Source organism: Amblyomma mixtum, chromosome 3, assembly GCF_055824585.1.
Source record: "Amblyomma mixtum isolate Tamu chromosome 3, ASM5582458v1, whole genome shotgun sequence".
In the NCBI taxonomy this organism is placed as follows: Eukaryota; Metazoa; Arthropoda; class Arachnida; order Ixodida; family Ixodidae; genus Amblyomma; species Amblyomma mixtum.
This window is the reverse complement of record NC_143014.1, coordinates 429004318-429023630: the sequence shown is the minus strand read 5'-3', so window position 1 is coordinate 429023630 and position 19313 is coordinate 429004318. Positions and strand designations below refer to the sequence as shown.

Sequence of the window (19313 nt, the reverse complement as noted above, 5' to 3'; positions counted from 1 at the left end):
AGGGTAAGAACAGTGGGCCCAGAGCAGCCGGAAGCGGTCACGTGCGGCATAGTCTCTGCGAGCGGCGGTGTCAGATTGCACGGCGTGTCTGGTTACAGCGCCGTCGCGCCACAACGGGCACCACTGTTCTATCGCCGGCCAGTGGGGGGTGGAGTGACCTCCGACGACGGCCGCACCCAATTGCGCATGCGATGGGCCAAGAATTTCAGTTATGCGAAGTTTCCCCGCTGCGCGAGGCCCACTCTGTCTTAGGATTTGTTGACGCTCAAGTGTAGGCTGTATACGGCCACCGTCAAAGAATCAGAGGCCGAACGTTCGAAGCTGTTTTCCCATTGGAACGGCCCGCGAAAGACCGGCTATATCGAATAGACGTTAGAATAGTGCAGTGACTTGACTATTTATTCAATAAATTATTTTTCAAAGTGTTCCTGAACCCTCCTATCGTTGCTACTATCTTTTATAAAGGTTCCTGATCTAGCGCCAGGAGCCTCACAGCTAGGCTGGCAAACTTTTGCTGTCATACGCGAGGTTTCTAGCCAAACTACCTGACAACAAATGAATGAAATTACTGTGCCACTGTGCAGGTTTGGCTCAGGCACATATGCACGACGTAACTTCATCCAGCAACCTAAAAAAGTTGCCGTTCTCAGGTTTTAACGCGGCGCTGTTTACGAGAACCCCGTATGAGCTTCGAGCCGGAGATCGGCAGTGGTTTAGCGTGCGCGCCAAACCCTCGGTGTGAGGTGCGCACAAAAAAAGAAAAATGTGGCTGTCTTACGAGCTACAGGTACCGGACCCACGAGAACGCCCTGGCGAGTGAGCCACAGCACGTTCACCCTAGAGCGCTTTCGAAGTGAGAACTTGGTTCCCGACGTCGCTAAAGTGCAATGTAAAATTCCCCATTCGAGTGCCATTCCATGAGCCCACTAGCGCAAATTAAATCGCGGCCGACTAGGAAATGAAGCGATGGAGTAGACTGCGTGAGTACCGCCAGAAATGGTGGCTGCGTCAGCGCCACGAGCAGAGGCGCAGAAACTTGCTTCTTCTGAGAGGAGGTGGAGGAACGAAAATGAAACATTTCGCTTCCACAAGGTTTCTGTCGCATGGCTGAAGATCAAGAAGGAAAAGTTAAAGGTGAATCATTTCTGGAGGTAGGGCAAAATAATTGGTGGAGGTTAGGGTGAATCTTTAAAAACAGAGCACTTCTTCAGCACACCCTGAAGAATATAGTCAAATATGCTTTAGATACGGCGCGTTCTTAACAACATTTTCAAGTACCGTACAGAAATTCTTAGCGGTGGTACAAACCAAAGTTCTCGTTTAAGGTTTTGTTTGGCGCATCACGGATGGCAGTAGTTGCTCGTGCACGAGTAAACAAAATTGAAGGAGACACTTAAGATCCGCGTTAAAGGTGCTCCAACGAGGAATCTGAACTCGTCTTTTTACCGCGGGGACTCGATCTACACGTTCCAAGCATTCTTAGAAACTTTCGTTGATGGACTCTCCTTTCGAGCCCCGAATTCAATGCGAGCCGAGGAAGTAGCGATAGCGCTTGCTGCCGCCCACGCCAATTCGAGGATCATTGTCACGGACTCCCGAAAAGCATGTGATCACTACTTGGCAGGGGAGATCTCCCCCTTAGCTGCTTGTATTCTAAGACGGACTGCCAGTAATCCAACACCCAAAAAAATCATTTGGGCTCCTGGCCACCAGGGCTTACGAGTTAATGAGGCCGCTGACGCGGCTGCCCGAGCGCTTACTCACCGCGGGCTCCTCATCCCAGCGCTTCTGGCTCGGAGACCAACCAGCCGCTGCTGCGATTCAGGGAAATAATAACGCATTATAGCGACAACCACAGCCTTTTCCCGGCCCCTGCGAAGGGGCTGAGTAAGACGGAGGAGCGAACTTTAAGGCGCCTGCAGACATGTACTCTACTCTGTCCTGCAATCATAAAACATTACGATCCTAACACGGATGGGCGATGCCCGCACTGTGGGGAGACCTGTGATATCTTCCACAGGGTGTGGGCATGTACTCAAAATCCCCTCCTCCCCCCTTCCCCTACCCCTTCCAGAGAGGCATGGGAGACTGCTCTCCTCAACTGCTCCTCGCTTGAGTCCCAAAGGGCTCTGGTGAAACGGGCGAGACGAGGCCTCGTCATGCGGTGTCCCGGACTAGGGACGCCGACCATGTAGCGGAGCCACTCTGTGGCTCCCAAACTCTTTCACAAAATAAAAGTTTTCACCACCACCACCTCCGCCATCAGCGGAGTGATACGTAGCGATCGGCAAAAACAAAGAGTCCAAGTGTATTTTTATTTTCGTGGGCCTAATTTACAGCTATGTAGTCTCTGACTGGATCTGTTCATTCACGGAAACCTAGAAAACAAAAAAAAAGCGAAAACGAAACCGCCACGCGACTGCCTGAAATGCACTCCACGCGTTAGTTGACTCCTCATATATACCTTCAACGGTGAGTTAAAAGAGCGGCAGCCGGGACTTCTCATCCGGTTTAAATTAGGGAAATCGGCCGCACATGCCAATAATTCGAAGTTTCTAAGAATGCTCGGAACGTCTAGATCGATTTCCTGCGGTAAAAAAACGAGTTCAGGGTCCTCTTTAGTGCACCTTTAAGGTTACGACGCGATAGCGTAATGGGTTAATTGCCATATATGCAGAAGGTTATTCTCTACATTATATTCATAGATCCCTGGGAGTCCTCATACCTCTCCTGGTGCAGTGGGGCAGCGGTTCAGCGATGCGCCACCACCCTGCGATGGCAGGTGCTCCCAGCGGTGGGCCTTGTGTAGCCTAGGTTGATCTTCCAGAGCAACCAATCATTATTTACCTGCCACGTACGCGCCACAGTGGGCAGTTTGCTCACTATCCGGTGAGCAGGTTGTGATGAACCCGCAATGTCACGTGACGAAGGTGGCCCACCTGCCTCCTGGGTTGCTCTCCGGGGACCACCTGCCAGAGCCACACCCATGATGTTTCGTCGACAACGCAGACGCCGGATTTTCTGGGTAACGGGGCCTCTAACACCATCGCATTAAAAATATAACTAATAGCACCCGTGTCCGAAACGCTCAGCCTCCAGTCGGTCCATCTCTGGAAGAGTGGATCGCCCATATCCAGAATGTCCAACTTACGCACTTGGAGGGCTTACATTCGATAAACATGCTTATTGCCTCTCCTTGATGGGATCACTGCAAATACCGCGAAAAGCTCACCCGTCGCGGTACTTGCTTCGCGAGCCACTCTTTTTCGGGCAGACTGTTTCTGTCTTTCGCCTGACGTTCAGAGGGCAGTGTTATAAAGTATAGACTGTGCCTTAGCCGCGCATCCTCCTCTTTATCCCGGCTTATTTCCAGGCGAAAGAGGTGACCCTCTCTCACCGGTAGTTGCAAGCTAAAAGAAAAAAAAGAACGGAATGCGCTGTTGTTAATGGAAATATCTGACCATCAGTTGGCTTCCCCGTCTCTTTCTCGCAGACGCCGCTAAGGAAGAAGTAACCGCTCCCTACTTATCCGCTACGTTGCAGAGCAGAGGGCTGGCTGTATTAGCGATTTTCACGAAATCGACTCCATGCTGCGGCGGCACCGTGAACTAGTCTAAGGAGGATCGGGAGCGCGCGGAAGCATTTGTTTGCTCCTTTGCGAGTGCTTCGTCGGCTCGCTCAGGCGTCGCTGTCATATTTTCCTTACAAAAATACTGGCGGTTTTCACGACGTAGACGCCACGCACCGCAGGCGCACCGCGATCCCGTCTACGGAGAACTCGCCTGACAGATTAGCGCTGCGTGCTGCTGGTGCTGCGTTGCAAGCACTTTTGGATGTCGACTCAGGAACGCCGCGGCAAAAATACAGCTAGACAACACTGCCGCATACTTTTTGTACGTGAACGAGACGGAAAAGCGGGGAGGTTCATTCCACTGCTTAAACACAGGAGCCCGAAGAAGGGCTGCTTTGGGTGCAGAAAGTGCGGGTTTTCTAGCGAACCACAGCAACGATGTTCGTGCGTTCGCGGCATTTTCAGGGCGACGATTTCCAGGTAAGGACTTGGTGCCATTACACCTTTCCTTGGCTTCAATTGTCCGACTGGTGTGATTATCGTGGCTGCTCGTTGTAATTGCTTTCCCGATGCAACCGTAATGCTCACAACATTGTACATTGTCGTAACCCAAGCTGTAATTAAAGCGCCAGAATTTCATTTTCTGCTCTCTGCTTTTTATATTTTTGTATTGCTGTCTGTTCATTCTAAACACACGTGTTTCAATGTCCGCAAAATAAAACTTCAACGCGAAAAGACCTGCGCTACACACGCCTTCGCGCATCCAACAGTGCGTCCCAACTCGACAGTGGAGCTCACGCCGCAAGGTATACGTATACGTGAGCAGGCTTGTATCGGAGCACTCGAGCGGTACTCTGCAGAGCAAACTGAGCCAAATTTTAGAGAGGGCACTGCGTTTCACGGTCAGTGCTCGCGCTGAAGACAAGCTACACTGGAATAAAAGCAAGGAACATAACCCTTAACACAGAACTTGCGCGCTATGATTTGTTGCGCAGCACACTGCTCCAGCGCTAAACAAGTCACCTCAGGAATGTAGTACATATACAAGGGCCTTACTTGCTCGAATGAAGAGATGGCCGCACGTAAATGCTGCTGCGGTTCAGCCTGCTGAATTGAAATTAAGCACACGACGGTCGAAAGCGAAACCATCGCGAACCATTTCGCTCTCAGCGCTTTGCAATGATTTAGCAAATCCCTGCTTACCTTGACATTGCAACAATAAACTCGACACTTGCTTGTATTCTTCTGACTTTCCTGCCGTGTAGGAACACTCAGCCCTGGCGGTCTTAACAATCGCTAAAAGCGTTCTGAAGGGGGCGACGTACGTGTGCAGTTCCGCTTGCACGGCGGACGTTTGCAGATACAGATCGGCGATCGCCATTTTGACATCGGTTCTGTATTTTACATTGACTAATACAAAGTGTTTGGCTAAAACTAGGCGCTCATCTTCAATAAGAAAAAACAAAACAAAACACGCGACTCAATTGTGAAATCAAGAAAACTTGTCAATGCGCCCAGGCTGATCACAGACGGAGTCCTCTTTACGGTTGCCATCTTGGCTCGACCGCGGCGCTGCCTGTATTTCGTGAAAATCACCTATATGCCTGAACTTTGAAAAATGGTTTATGCTCCACCACGCGTCTTAGATTTCTCTTGTTCCCTGCGAGAAAGGGCATTCGGTTCATAAGTAGGCTTCGTACAGAGCATTCGACAGATATGCCAGCTGCTTGCGCTGTGACGTAAGCCACCACTCCCCATTAACAGCGCCACATCGCGACGGGTAAACGAACAGAAAAGACCAAAGGGTTTCCACGTCAAAGCGAGCGATGTGTCAGCAATGCGTCAAAAGAGGTCAGTTGATGCAGCATTTCTTCGTTACTTGAATGCGCTTAGCGTAGACAGAACAAGCACGAACGAAGAGACAACTATAGACGTAGCGATGTGGCCGGCAGCGGAGGCGATGGAGGGGTATGATGCCCACTCCGGAAGTCATAAGTGCAGACCACGTGCAGACGCTAATCTGCGAACGGAGGCGTCGCAGCGGAACGCACGCAGCACGCGTTCGTGATTCAGCGGGATGCCGCAGCGTCGAGAATGCGTTTGCACGCGCGCTTTCGCAGACGTTGTGCAGGTGCGAGGCCCGCAGCCACGCGGCTATAAACGGAAGCGCCCGTGACAAGGGGCGGAATAAAGCGCTCCGGACGACTGGCCAGACGCGCTGAGAAACAAACAAGCAAACAGGCGGCGTGAGTAAACGGCGAGAAAAAGACGGTCATTCACCCGCGGAGAAAACTCGCGAAAAAAACACCTCCGATGGCACCTTCCCAATCTGCTCACCTTGCGCGGAAAGGAACGCCTGGCGCGCGGCACAAACATGGTGGCCTCATTGCCCACCATGAGTGCCATTCCCAGTTGCAACTATCGCCCCATCAATGTCCACTGCTGTTCTTGCATGGAGCCATCTAACAGATCGTTAGTGAAAGTCTTCTTTGATACAATAGCCTGGATGATCACAAGTTAAAAATGTAGGTTTTATGATGATTTAAAGTTGCGACTGATTAAAAAATGCAGAAACACTGTTCCTATCAACACGAATTCGCCGCCGCGGTGGCTCAGCGGTTATGGTGCTCGGCTGCTGACCCAAAAGACGCGGGTTCGATCCCGGCCGCGGCGGCTAGAATTTCTTTGGAGGAGAAATTCTAGAGGCCCGTGTACTGTGCGATGTCAGTGCACGTTAAAGAACCCAAGGTGGTCGAAATTTCCGGAGCCCTCCACTACGGCGTCTCTCATAGCCTTAGTCGCTTTGGGACGTTAAACCCCACAAACCAAAACAAACCAAACCAAACAAGAATTACTTTGGACTTCAGTGGTTGACTAGCGGATTAACCGAAAGAAAGTTCCGGTCAATCCTAGTAGTTTCCGGGTGATGTTGCGCTCCGCACAGGTCTGCTGGCCCGGTTCCATCCAAAATAGGAATGCCTCGTCACAGAAAAAGCCTAACCAACCAACATTTAATCGAGTGAAGACCAGGCATGACGAAGACGGGAAGGTAAAGAAAGCAGGTTCTTGATTCAAGAAACAGCAAAGGGAAATATGTCACCCGCCCGAAGCACGACAGGCGCTTAATTGCGATACGTCTATACATTCGCAATTTCCCAACGCACCGGTACGCTGACATTCATTTCTCTCAGATTTTATTCGGTACATTTTCTTCCCTTTCATCCTCACTGCTACATAACTAGGCAGCAGGTCAGCACGATAGCAAGTGTGGACTTATCACTGTCTTTGTTTCTTTGGTACTATTCTTCCTGGCAGGCAGTTTTTTTTTTTACTAAGCCCTGTAGCTTTCTCCCTTACTAGCCATAACTATGCACTAAAAAAGCCAGCGCGTTTGTCGAGCTGGGATTAGCCGGAAATGTTTTTCGACAGCAAAAACAGCTGGGTTGTGTTAGCTCCTCGAGGGTGGGGAAGAGTTGGGAGAGGGAATGGTTTGCCGAGGAGGAAACGCCGATATATTGGGACGCCGAGCGCATTTCGGGGAAATGTGCGAGGCGAGGAAGCTCGCTCCGTCATCTTCATGCCACGGTCGCTCGTTCGCTTACCTTACCTTACTTTTCTTCCACCTTTTTTCAGGCATACAACACTTCTTGCACTCTTAACCTTCGCTGTCGCTTCCCGTAACGCACTCGGTAACGGGGCGTAGTTATGAGCACACAACAACGTCTCCTTGCCACTCTGAGCTAACGCGTTAACCAGCGAAAAACTGTGACCTCGTAGCAGAGACAGATGCCAGGTGGCAGAGGAGTGTTCCCTGGCAAGTCGCGGAGAAGCGCTGTCATTGCGCGGCGAAAACTGCGATAAATCCCTCACAGAATCCCTTTACACCTCTCGCGTGTATTTATCGAAGACTACAAATTTATCAGTAAATGCTTCCCAGCGTTGAATGAGCAATCGAAAACAAAAAAGCACGTTTTCCATTTGTACTCGCACGTAGCCAAGTTGAGACACGATGTGGAAGCTGGGAGCGACTGACGGCAATTAGAAGAAAAATTAATTAGCAGTGGACAAGAGTAAGACATTGAGACGGAGCATGGTTTACTCTATGGAGTAACCATATGGAGTAAAGGTTGCATTAGGCTATGATATGAAAACTGAAGAGGAAAGAACGTTGGGAATCGCTGGATTAATGTCGCACGGTGAAAAAACAAGCCCTAAATAGCAAAAAAAAAATATCATGCACAACTGTAACGAAACTTTACAGAGACCACAGTCGGGAAATCCTGCAGACTTTTCACCGAGCTCAGAGACGAAGACGGGATAGCGATCGCGACTCGTACCAAGGACACGAGTATATGTTGCGCTGATTAAGCGGGCCCGGAAGGATACACAAAAGCGAACACTGCGTGCGATATCCCAGCGTTTTTTTTTCCGTGAGATATTGCCAGTTAACCATCGAAACATGCAGCAACTTGTCCATCAGCTATCTCAGCAACAAGTCAGACATTAAATCGATGCATGGTTTAAGTACGGAAAGAGTCGTAAGCCCTGTACGACTGAGCGGCTATTCAAGGCAAAGCCATCTATACCACCAGATAACTGGTCCAACACAACGAAAAGCTGATCCTCGGTAACCCTCTGCAAAGACTGCTCGAAGGCAATGATGTGGCCTTCGTTATTCACAACGAAGGAATGTAGACATGTCAAGGTGGTTGCGTACAAAAACATTATGCGGAGCCTGCCGCCTCGCTGCAATAAAAAACAAAAACAAAAAGCAACGTGTCATGGAAAAGATATGGAAAGCGTAAAGAAGAAAAAAAGGGGGCGTCTCTTTGAGTCCTAAACAGAGTCGAAAGCACCGAAAGAGAACGAGTAAAACTATATGAAAGCTCCTGAGCACATCGTGTTACGTCCGCTCTTGCATAGTCAACGATCTCAAGAAAAAATATGAAGGTTGTTTCCGCAAAGGTGAACTAGAGTTTTGAAAAAAATTGCTTTTGTGAAGTATACAAATGGCTTCTGCGGTATTGTAATACCAATGCTGGCAGACACCAGAAAACAGGTTAATCATGTTAAACAGTAAGCTGGTTAACTAATTTCTAACAGCTAACTTTTAACTATTGCACTTGGGTGTCTGGTTGCAATTAGAGGTTTACACCTGGCCGTTAGTAATAGCCATATTCCTTTTTTGAATTTCCAAAATGCGATTACCTACGCTTCCATGGCACAACGGATGCAGGCCTTCGCGCGCGCGTTTCAAGCATCGCGCGTCTTTGAAGCGCGCAGGCTGCAACGGCGGCCAACTCACGTCACTCTGCGGCGCACGTGCCACGTGACTTCTTTTTCCCGCCACAGCTGCGGTGCTCGCTGCTGCTGCAGTGCGGACGGGAGAGTGAAGGTCGCGTGACATGTGCCCCAAAGAGTGACCTGAACCGGTGGACGCTGCATAGCGAGCTCCAAAAACGCTCGATGTTTGAAACGCGCACGCAAAGGCCCCTATGTGATGTGCCACAGAACCGAAGGTAATTGCGTTTTCAAAATAAAAAAAAGAAGATATGGCTATTACTAACGGACAGCTACAAATCTCTATTTAATACCGGGCACCTAACCGCAACAGATAAAAAATTAACTATTAGAAGTTTATTGATCAGCTAGGTGCTGGTTAACAGTATTCGCCTGATTTCTGACCGCTAACACTGGCAGCACAACGCCGGAGAAGCCATCTCTATGCCCCAAAAAGACTATTATTAAATATTCTGGTCCACATTCGAGGAAACAGCATGTATAAACACAGATGAAGGAAAGATAGGGCATGGATATAGCTAATGGGTTAACCTGGCGGAAAATGTTGCAGCTGAAAGCTCTAGGCAGGGAAAGAGGCAAAAGTGAAAAATGCTGAGGCAGAATGAAAACAAGAAGATCGTATGCGTGCAGGAGGGAAAGCACAAGACCAGTACAATCTGTTGGCCTATCGCAAACCCACTGATGTTTAGAAAACGGAACGATAAACAACTAGCCCTCAAGGTTGACGACCTTTAAGACCATCGTCCAAGCATCCCGCGCTCCGCCAGTGAGATGCAGTAAAGCGCTGAAGTGAGGAGCACAATTAACGCACAGTTGCTCAGAGGCGGCTGGCATTCAACCGAACAGAAACAAATGCGTAGGATGCTCTTTCGATTAGCTCCATTAGGGGATGTCTGGATGATTCCGAGCTGTGTTCTCCGCTCCGAACGTTCGACGAGCGGGCCTTGCATGTTCGCTCTATTTGCGACCCCGCGGGAGCCCTGTCGCTTGCCTGCACAGGCGTAGACACTCTATACGGTTGGGAACACTTGTCAGCTTCCCGTCCTCGCTGGCCGTTGCCCGCGGCGCCGCGGGCAGAGCTAGCCACAGGCGGCCGTCAAGGTATGCTCCGTGCATCGCTCCTTCTTCGTGAGGTTGGTCCACGAGGTTGGTCGCGTGGTCTGCGAGCACTAAAATTTCTGCCGGCCCACGCCCTAGTGCTGTGTCTTGTGCACGCGAAACCGCCGGTACGGCCTCTTTCATGGATTTTTCGGCAGGGCTAGTATACATACGGGTTGTCCAGACTCCAGAGGCCTGAGGTTCGGTGGAGCGTTTGCAGTGCAGCCTATTGCACAAACACCTGTTCTGTTAGGAGAACAGGTGTCCTATTAGGAAAACAGGTGTTCTATTAGGAGAACAGGTGTCGTCGGTCGCGTTTGAAGACACGAGCACGATCGTCATAGACTCATTCGGCTTAGAGCAGGCTAGAAGCAAGCACTGAGCCGAAACACCGAGGGCTTATGACGCACCCAATGAGTCTTCGTATTCTACGTTTCATCGCTAGCCTGTGCACGAACTGAGATATAAGGGTGAGCTGGAATGTCACTCGACAGAATGTCAACTAGAGGTGGTGTAACCATATACTATTCGTAGAAGCCGGCTACCAAGCTCAAACTTAGCACGTACTTTTTAAATTAAAGGATTAACAGCGCTGACACTGCTAAACCTTTCTTTCCACATTGTGCCAATGAATAACAAGCATCCAAAACTCCCTCGCGCCATGCAGACGGCGTCAGCATAAAAACGTGGTATACCATGCCATTTTAGCACTGTTCATATCCATGCTAATATATTATACGGCGTTTTTAAGTTACTGTTAGTTAGCGTAACCATATTTGAAGTGGGAAACAGCAGTAGCAAACATAATTCAGCTCTTGCCATTCGCGCGGTTTCCCCTCTAAGCCTACAGAGCTTTTGATGCCGTGCGAGCATGAAGTCGAGGTCCATTTCAGGTGTTCACAAGTGACGTACCAATGAACGCCACTAGCTCCTTGCGGACGACAGACCCTATGAATCTCGCTAAGCTGTCTGCCGCCATCTTGTGTTCAAGAGCCGCGCATACTGCGAGCTGTACAGACCAGAAACTACCCGCAACCGTTAAACAAGACGAGTTAACTAGATCTAACCTTCTGCACACTTGGAAACGGTTTACTCAGTGCACCCTTTTCTGACTCGCATGGATAACTATTCACTGTCAGCCTGTTCCATGTCACGCTATAATGACTCCTTTCATCATCTTCCTCACAGCCTCCGAAATGCATGTGCCATGTCTAACAGCATTGCCTCCTACATGTGCAGTATTCGCCAAAAGTTTAGCGCCCAAGAGGTTTGCTTCTGGGCCATGCTGTGCGGCTCATTATGCACTGATAGCGTTCCAAATCTTAGGATAGTGAGAGCAACACTCGTCCTCATACCTCCGAAAGCTAAAAGAGATCCACTACAAGGCTTAGAAGGAAACCCCTTGGGCTCCTTACTTTTGAAAAAGGGTGTGCGTGCTGGTCCTCGTTGTTTTTACACTGCTCAGTAGGTAGCGCTCTAGTAGCATCAACGATTATTGCACAGTGCCTGCCAGCCGATAACTTTTTTTTTGCTTGACTTCACAACGGTCGGTGATCAAATAAGATCGAGTTTCTGGGAGATTATCCGAGAGCTGCGCGACTGCGCGCCTGCTTGAGCGGAACCTAGTTGGTTGCGTCTCTGCAGGTACGTCGGGCTTGAAAACAGAGGCGGTGTGCCCGTTTCACTCTGTACATAGGCAAAGCTGCGCCTTCTTCCTTGTGCTGTGTGAACGGCGAACTTCTTCGTCATGCTTTTGTTCACAAGACACTTTATACGACTGCAAGAAGCGCGGCAAATGAGTAACGCGATCTCAAAGAGAAGTCTAGCAGAGAAGGCTATCCTAATGTGCAGAGATGTCGCGTAGCCCTACGCGCACCCAGCAGCTCCACACGCTCCAGGCGCCGAGAATGTGCATTGATGAAATCCGAAATTATCTAGACGAGGGGGTAACTGCGTGATTCTCCACGACATTGAACTGTAACAATGAGAATCATGCATGTAAACAGACTCGAAACACTACCTGGGTGTGACAAAACAAAAAATACGCAGACCTCAAGGGATGACAAAAATTTGGCGCTGAAGATGGTGTAGTCATTATAGCCGTATGGCCTCCGCAAGAGACGTAGTGCGCAAGTACCCGTTTGCAGAGGCAGTATGCAGGCAATAAGCGCGTGCGTAGCAAGCCTCAGCTGTCTTGACTATCTGCCAACAAGTGGCCTTGAATTCTTCATGCGGCTGCCAGAGGCAAAGGCAGGGTGTCCTCAAATAATGGACCCACCAATGAGACTCCGCCATGGAGCGTCGTTGGTACGTCACCAGCCGATCGGTAACTGCTGGACAGTGGCCAAAACGCGATAACCAACCGAGTAAATCTTGCCGCAACCCGCATGTTTTCCCTCAGGGCATTGGGAACTGCTCCGCTCCTTTACTAGCTTCACTTGTAGCTAGCTGCAAGACGCGTGCGGCCTAGCCCTGGTGAACGGCTGAGAGAACATCCCTCTTGTTCATCAAGAACATGAGAAATGTTCACAGCGAAGTGACACACGCTGAAAACTTAATGACAGCAGAAGCACCGCGAGTCCTAATAGGGCACTCACCGGCGTTGGCAACCTTGTTGGCCTTAAACCTCGGCGCAAGACTCGTCGGGTATCCGTGCGCCAGGGACGTCGATGACATGGCTCCAGTCTCGATCACTTTCGGGAAATGCGCGATCACGAGACACAAGTCCTCATTCACCCACCAACACCGGCAGCGCTCGGCGGCAGCATGCGGTCGTCCGCCCCAAACATGGGACGCTCGAAACCGGAGAAGCCACTCGCACCGGCGCGGGCACTAGTGCGGCCTATAGCACCGGACGGCAACGTCGGATTCACAGTCTGCTCGCTAGAGAGAGACCACGACGAAACAGTGCTGAAGGGCGGCGTCTGTGGCGTCACGAGTGCCAGGGAACGGCTCGTGCAACGGCGAAAGCGTATCGAATGGCGAATTGACGACGCACCGCTAAGGAGTGACACTTGCTAGAAGCGAGTGAGGAAGTTCACAGCGGTTGCTTCACCGACAAAGCGAATGACAGGAGCGCCTGGCCCTCGTCAACAGTCCATCGGAACCCGGAACGCGGAATTAAATGTGAATCGCGGCCTCCGTTGCAAACACCACCACGCTGGTCGACGGTCTGTACGTACGCGGTAGGATGAGACGATGTCGGGCCGCAACTGCTCACCACGGTGAGCGGTGGATTAGCAGCGGCGTGGTCAGGTCGCTTTCGAGTGACGGCGAAGCGCGCGTGTCTCGACGGCGGTTGTCGGCGACTTTCGAGTCGTGTTGGGTCGATCGGGGCGGCGAGGAAGAGCGCGCCGAGCGGGGAGCGCCGCTGGGGTGCCTGTGCGCGCGGGAAGGGGGCGCGAGAAATCATCTCCTCCGCCGTCAGATGTCCTCCGCTCGCGGGGCGCCAAATTTAGGAAGTGCGCCGCTCCGCTCGTAGCGGGCCCGGGCCCCGCAAACGCGAGACGCGCTTCGGTCGCGTGGCGCGCTCGACCTCCTCCGCCCCAAGGACGCGCGCCTTCCTTACGTAGGAATACGCCCGTAGCCGCGCGAGGTGCGAACCTCCCGCGCGCAGGCCCGGAAATAGCAACAATCGCGCGTACGAGGCGATGCCTCGCACTGTGCGTCGGCCGCAATGAAAGAGAACCTCCGAATTGCCCCGCGTCCGTAGCGCTGTCTTTGAGAGGGGCGCGAACAATCGGCGAATGAGAAGGAAAAGGGAACGCATTGGGCTGCGCAGCTCACCTTCGGAGATTTTTATTTACCTTCTGTCACAGAAAAGGTAAACTACGATTAACAATAGCCCAGACGCTCCGAAAATTTCTGCAATGCATTCGCTGTGAAACACTGCAGCAGCATATTCCTGTTCCCAAACAGCGCAGAAAGGTAAAGGCAAATACGTGTCGAGGACAGGTGTGAAGCAACCTGCTAAGAGCGCGGGGCAGCAGGCAACGAGATAAAAGCAGAACACTCCAGTAGACTCGAGTCATAGCCTCTCTCGCGAGTGCAGTCCCTTCCTTCCCGTTCTTCTTCCCGGCTCTACTGCTGTGGCGCAATGCTGGGGCGCAGCCTTTCCGGTTGCGAATGCACTACCAGGCTGCAACGCCCGCAGACGCAATCCTTCCTTATTGCCATAATCGCCCCAGCTGATGCGAAGTGGCTAATTGCTCTGCCGCTGTACTCGTGGCACCCGCCGAGTCAATACGGTATTGGGCAGACTGTACACCACCTACGGAAACCACCAGAACGCTTCAGTGACATCCAAAACAAAATGAAATGTTTGAATGAGTGGCTGCTTCAAAAGTGCGGAATAATCTACACTCAGCGCTATTCCTTTCCCCATCGTTCATGTACAGCCGCCAAGCGGACGGCGTACGGATTAGTCCTCTCTTGTCTGTCTCTCGCGAATATTTCGCAACGCGCGAGGACACAGGAAGTGCCATAAAAAATTAGAGGAGAATGCGAATGTTAGGGTCAAGGTTTTAAAAAATAATTCGTTGCTCGACATGCTCACACAAAAGCGAAAGTAGCCAACTTGATCGCTTTCGGTTTACCGGGATGCCTGCATGTCGCGAAGCTACAGAATACACAGCGAACGCGGTTTAGTGGGCTCTCATTTCTGCGCTTCACACTTTCCACGTACAGCATCTGTCATTCCGAGATGGCCGGCCAACAGGTGTCTCGGTGTGGCCAGGTCAGTTCTGTGGCGGGTTATCCCTCAGTTAGGTGTCCTTGGAACGAGGGCAGTTGTCGAACCACCCACAAAGCGAACCCGGTGGACAGGAAGAAAAGTATGTCGCAGCCCCAGACGTGCAACCTGCCTTTCGTTTTCCGCGACCCTTGTGCACCTAAAAGACCAAATGATGAACCTTCGTGCAGCCAAATGCTTTCAGTTTTTTTTTTTTTTTTAACGAGGAGGGGTAGGTAGCATTTTCTGGTATGAGAATCTGACGAAGTTTCTAGCTTGTTTGGGCTCATTCTTGTAGCCTAAATATGTAACCTGAAAACTGCATGCCTTAAAATTCTGCTTATTACACACCACCTTTTGTTCCCGTACCTGCAGAAAGAACTTTCTCTGGCATAAACGTACCGCGGCGTCGCTGTAAGCGCAATGTGTCACGACCGAAAACTCCCACTTTCACCGGCTGTCCAATGGGAATGCTCTTCAGGTCGTCCTTAGAGAAGACATTCTCGAAAATGCGCTGCGATTATAGCACGGGTGCGACCACAGTTGTCTTGGGGTCGCTTATGGAATCAAGTGCAGATTGAGAGGTGAAGGGGCAGGACGTGAGATAGAGCTGCTGTTGTCAGTTCGCCGCTTTTGGGAGCGTATGCAAATCCTCGGAATATTTTTACAGCGCAGCTGTCAGCCGATCATTTCCGCCGATCCGTCGGCGCTGGCGTAGTGGTAAGTGACCAGCCGTCGTCACGTGACCAGTGCCATGGCGTCACCCGAGCGATCGCTCCACGCGACCACGACGGCCACGTGACCCTAATCCATGAGGTAACCGCAAATGAACCGTCCGGCGTAGAGCCCTTCCAGACGCCCACGTGACCCCCGCACCGTGACATAATCGGAAGCACGCCTTGAAAAAATGAAGAGGAGCAATCGCAAATTCTCAAGCCGCAAAAGCGTACTTCGCTGGATAAATGCAGTAATGAGAAGCTGTCACAAACCCCCGCCTTTACGGTCAACAGAGGCGCGGGATCCCCTTTACGGTTACCCGTCGTCCCTCTATGAAGTTTGAGTACACAGTTAAAGGTTAGGCCGGTCAACCCGTGAAGCACGTGTGTCGGTGTGTGATTGAGGAATAAGTTCACAGTAAGTCACCGTTCTTTCAAACAACTGGATATATACAGCTGGTAGTCCAAATTACACTGCATAATAGTCGAACAAAAAAAAACAAAAACAAAACCCCGACAATGAACAAACACTGCGATACAAGCAGAAGATGAGGATAGCGAAATAAATATTACAGATATAGTAAGTAGGGGCAAGAGTTGCACAGAACAAAACGTAAAATACTAAGCCAGATCAAGGTTTAAACAAAAGGCGAAAACAATGTTCAATTAACCGACAGTCTTTTGCAAAAAAAAAAGGGAGTTCTCACGGCTGTCCTGTTCGATGGAGCGTCGTAGTTGCAGAGTTCAGTAGCGGCAGTCGTGCCAGAGGAGGAAGAACGAGGAGTTGATCGCGGGCTCGGGGAAGAAAAAAATATAACACTTTCCCCGATCGAACGGCCGCGTGAGTGAGCCGAGAGCCTGCACCTCCCTAGAGCGCACTTGGTTGACCAGTCCTGTTCGCGGACGCCAATTATGTCACAAACCCCCACCTTTACGGTCAACAGAGGCGCGGGATCCCCTTTACGGTTACCCGTCGTCCCTCTATGAAGTTTGAGTACACAGTTAAAAGTTAGGCCGGTCAATCCCGCACCGACACACGTGCTTCACGGGTTGACCGGCCTAACTTTTAACTGTGTACCCAAACCTCATAGAGCGACGACGGGTAACCGTAAAGGGGATCCCGCGCCTCTGTTGACCGTAAAGGCGGGGGTCTGTGACAGAAGCATAATCGTCCCCGAATTTTTTTTAAATATTTTTAAAAACAAAAGGCCTATTTAAAGGGCCACTGCCCAGGGTCCGGACATTTTTGAAAAACAAGCCCACTGCATAGATGAGGCATCGAAGATAACCTCTGCAGAATACTAGAGCCATGCGCGCCCCGAAAAGCTGCGAAAATTCAAATCAAAGCCCGTTCGTTCTTTCCTTCCTTCAAAAACGGGCCCGGCCCACTACTCTGCACCCCGCTGACGTCAAGGGAGGCTACTTTCGCTAAAGGCACTCCATTGGTGCATCGTTCTGACTGACGGGAGAAGGTTGGGCGTAGCCTTGGCGTCGCGTCGTCTGCACAAGGCTTTCCGCAGCGCCTTCTGTTCTGGCTCATGCCTACAAACCCGCATGAAGGAACAAAAAAAAAAAAAAAACTTCGGAGGGAGCGTGCGGCGACAGCCTTGAACCGTAGCCATAAAAAGTAAAAAAATAGTAAAACTGAGGGAGTTGGTTCGCCTCCCCCCTCCCCCCCCCCCCGCCGTGATCACGTCACGAGACGCTCTGCGTGCGCGCTCCCTTCTCAGTTTCTTTTCTTCTATGCGAGCCCCCCAAAACAAGGTTTTAATTAGTAGTGCAGCAGAGCCTTTCCCTCGCTCGCCCACGTGACCGCTCCGCACACACACCGCTTATCTTTCGTGCATCTTGCGTACGCCTTGACTCCAATGAATGACATATGCTTTGGAGCGGAGAAAAGACACAAACACACAGAACACAAACACGCATGGAGAAAAGCAAACGGGCGGTTGCCGGATCCGCGCTTCGCCGTGTGTTTCGAACACAACCGACTTCCGCCCCTCCGCTCGTGAAACGGTGGGGAGGCCTAAAAGAAAATGAAAAGGTGGCTCGTTAACTGGGAATGACAAACAGATGTATGAAAGGATGCGCTCGCTAACAAGTCTAGGTAGTCGAGCCGATCGCGCCTCTCGATCGTTTAGTGTGCGGAGAAAATGCAAAAACCAAGAAAATAATTCTATTGAAGGCGGGGCCATGACGTCGCCCTGTGACGCACTCCACAGACACCACGCCTCCGGCTTACACCGGAGTAGGAAGGGTGATTTTGCCTTGCCGAGCCTACTCGACGAGGAGCGGGAGAGAAGAATTTCGAGGAGGGAATGGAAGGAGAGGAGGCTCGCTCAAAGAGAGGTAGAGAGTGTCTGCTGCGCTGGGGTGGGCACGGGCCCTTTAAGAGCTGATTCCTTAGACAAGCAACCAAGCTTCTCGGAGATTGTTCGTTTGGTCCGTTCTGATCGCGGGTCGAAAAAGGTGTTCAAAGCTGTCTTTTATTCCGTTCTGCAGGTTTATGGGTCTGAGAATGCCGACGTTTGTGGGCCTACTGCGCTTTAGTACAGACATGATTATTTTTGCCACCAACGTTGCCATGACACGCTAACGTGTGGTATACATAGGGTTATTCGTTTTCGGGTTTTATATTTTTTCAAATTCGGGGGGTAAAAATCGGGCGTTATTTTTCGGCTTGGTAATAGGGAAGAAATCGGGTTTTTCGTAGAAAAGCTCCGAAATTCGGGTTTTATCGGGTTAAATTTGCAAAGTAATAATTTATTCGATTTGCTCTAACCGGCATGTAACAATTAATGCTATATTTTGGGCTGCTTTCAAGAAAATATAGAAAAATTTGGCGTTTCTTTGGCAATTAATTATTACTCGCAGTGAGGCAACGGTCAGTTGTGAGAAAAGAAACATTTTCTTCACGAGGGCTGGTCATCGACGTTCTACCCGTCCTTATTAAGATACTTAATCATCTGCATGCGCAACATCTCGGTTTCCATCCGAGACCTGTCTGGTCTCTGCAGGTACCTTAGCTGAGAGAACGTTCGCTGAACGTCACAGCTGCCATTAGCTAGGCACAACAATGACAACGCTCCATTTGCTAGTCTTGGGTAACGCACGGTTGCGTCGTTCCAGTAGTTCATCACTTCAACACCTTCATTTGTGGGGCTTGCTTCCAGCAAGTACTGGCTAAGCGAGCCTACATCGGCCATCACGGAAATAAAAAGAGGTCGGTAGTCATCAAACGACTGACTCAGCAGCCGCTTCTGGAACCGATCGAGTACAGCTCCCAGTTTCCACAGTGTCAACTGGTTTTCGTCTTTGTCTGAGACGTTCCGTTTCAAAGTGCAGTCATATTTTGTGGAGATTTTGGCACAAAACTTCGGGAAACATCGGGTTTTACCCGATATGCTAGGAACTCGTTCGGGGTGCAAAAATCGGGTAAAATCGGGTTTTACCCGAAAACGAACAACCCTAGGTATACACAATGCATACTTGCCGTTAACATTTGGGCCCTGAGTAATGTGTGTCCGAAACAGAAAAAATATAAGCAAATAGATATACACAATAAATAAAACCAAATAAGCCCCGGAGGAGCAAGAGTCCCTAAACTGCACCGAGACTTTGGCTGTGTGCTCCAGATGATTTCGCTCTCCTGTTAGAAAATGGGTACGGACTGTCGATGGGGCTCCATTCCGCCCAAACAGAATCAAGCGGCCGCCCTCCATCCATTAATTGGCTCTGTATTTCCAAACTAATGACGACTCCTGGTCGCTCTGAGGACAGTTGGACTGTGCGAATAGCTTTGATTCTGCGGTGTTTGTGTTTTGTACGCTCGTCTACACCCCGACCTCATCTTTTCTCACGCCCTCAGAATGCTACATTCCGGTTGACCTCTCTGTAC

The 19313-nt window shown here is 50.5% G+C and overlaps 1 protein-coding gene across 11 annotated transcripts in view; it reads right to left on the bottom strand.

Moving 5' to 3' along the window:
* Nucleotides 1–19313, bottom strand: part of LOC149358053 (uncharacterized) — a 284686-nt gene that overhangs the window by 139208 nt on the left and 126165 nt on the right. The window contains exon 1 of one of the 11 annotated variants that reach the window (XM_089585032.1): nt 12568–13322. The exons of the other annotated variants lie outside the window; for them this stretch is intronic. Within the exon in view, the coding sequence (XP_089441158.1) occupies nt 12568–12646 (79 nt within the window). The 5' untranslated portion in view covers nt 12647–13322. Of the gene's footprint in view, nt 1–12567; nt 13323–19313 lie in introns of those variants that run through there. 11 annotated transcript variants of the gene reach the window in all.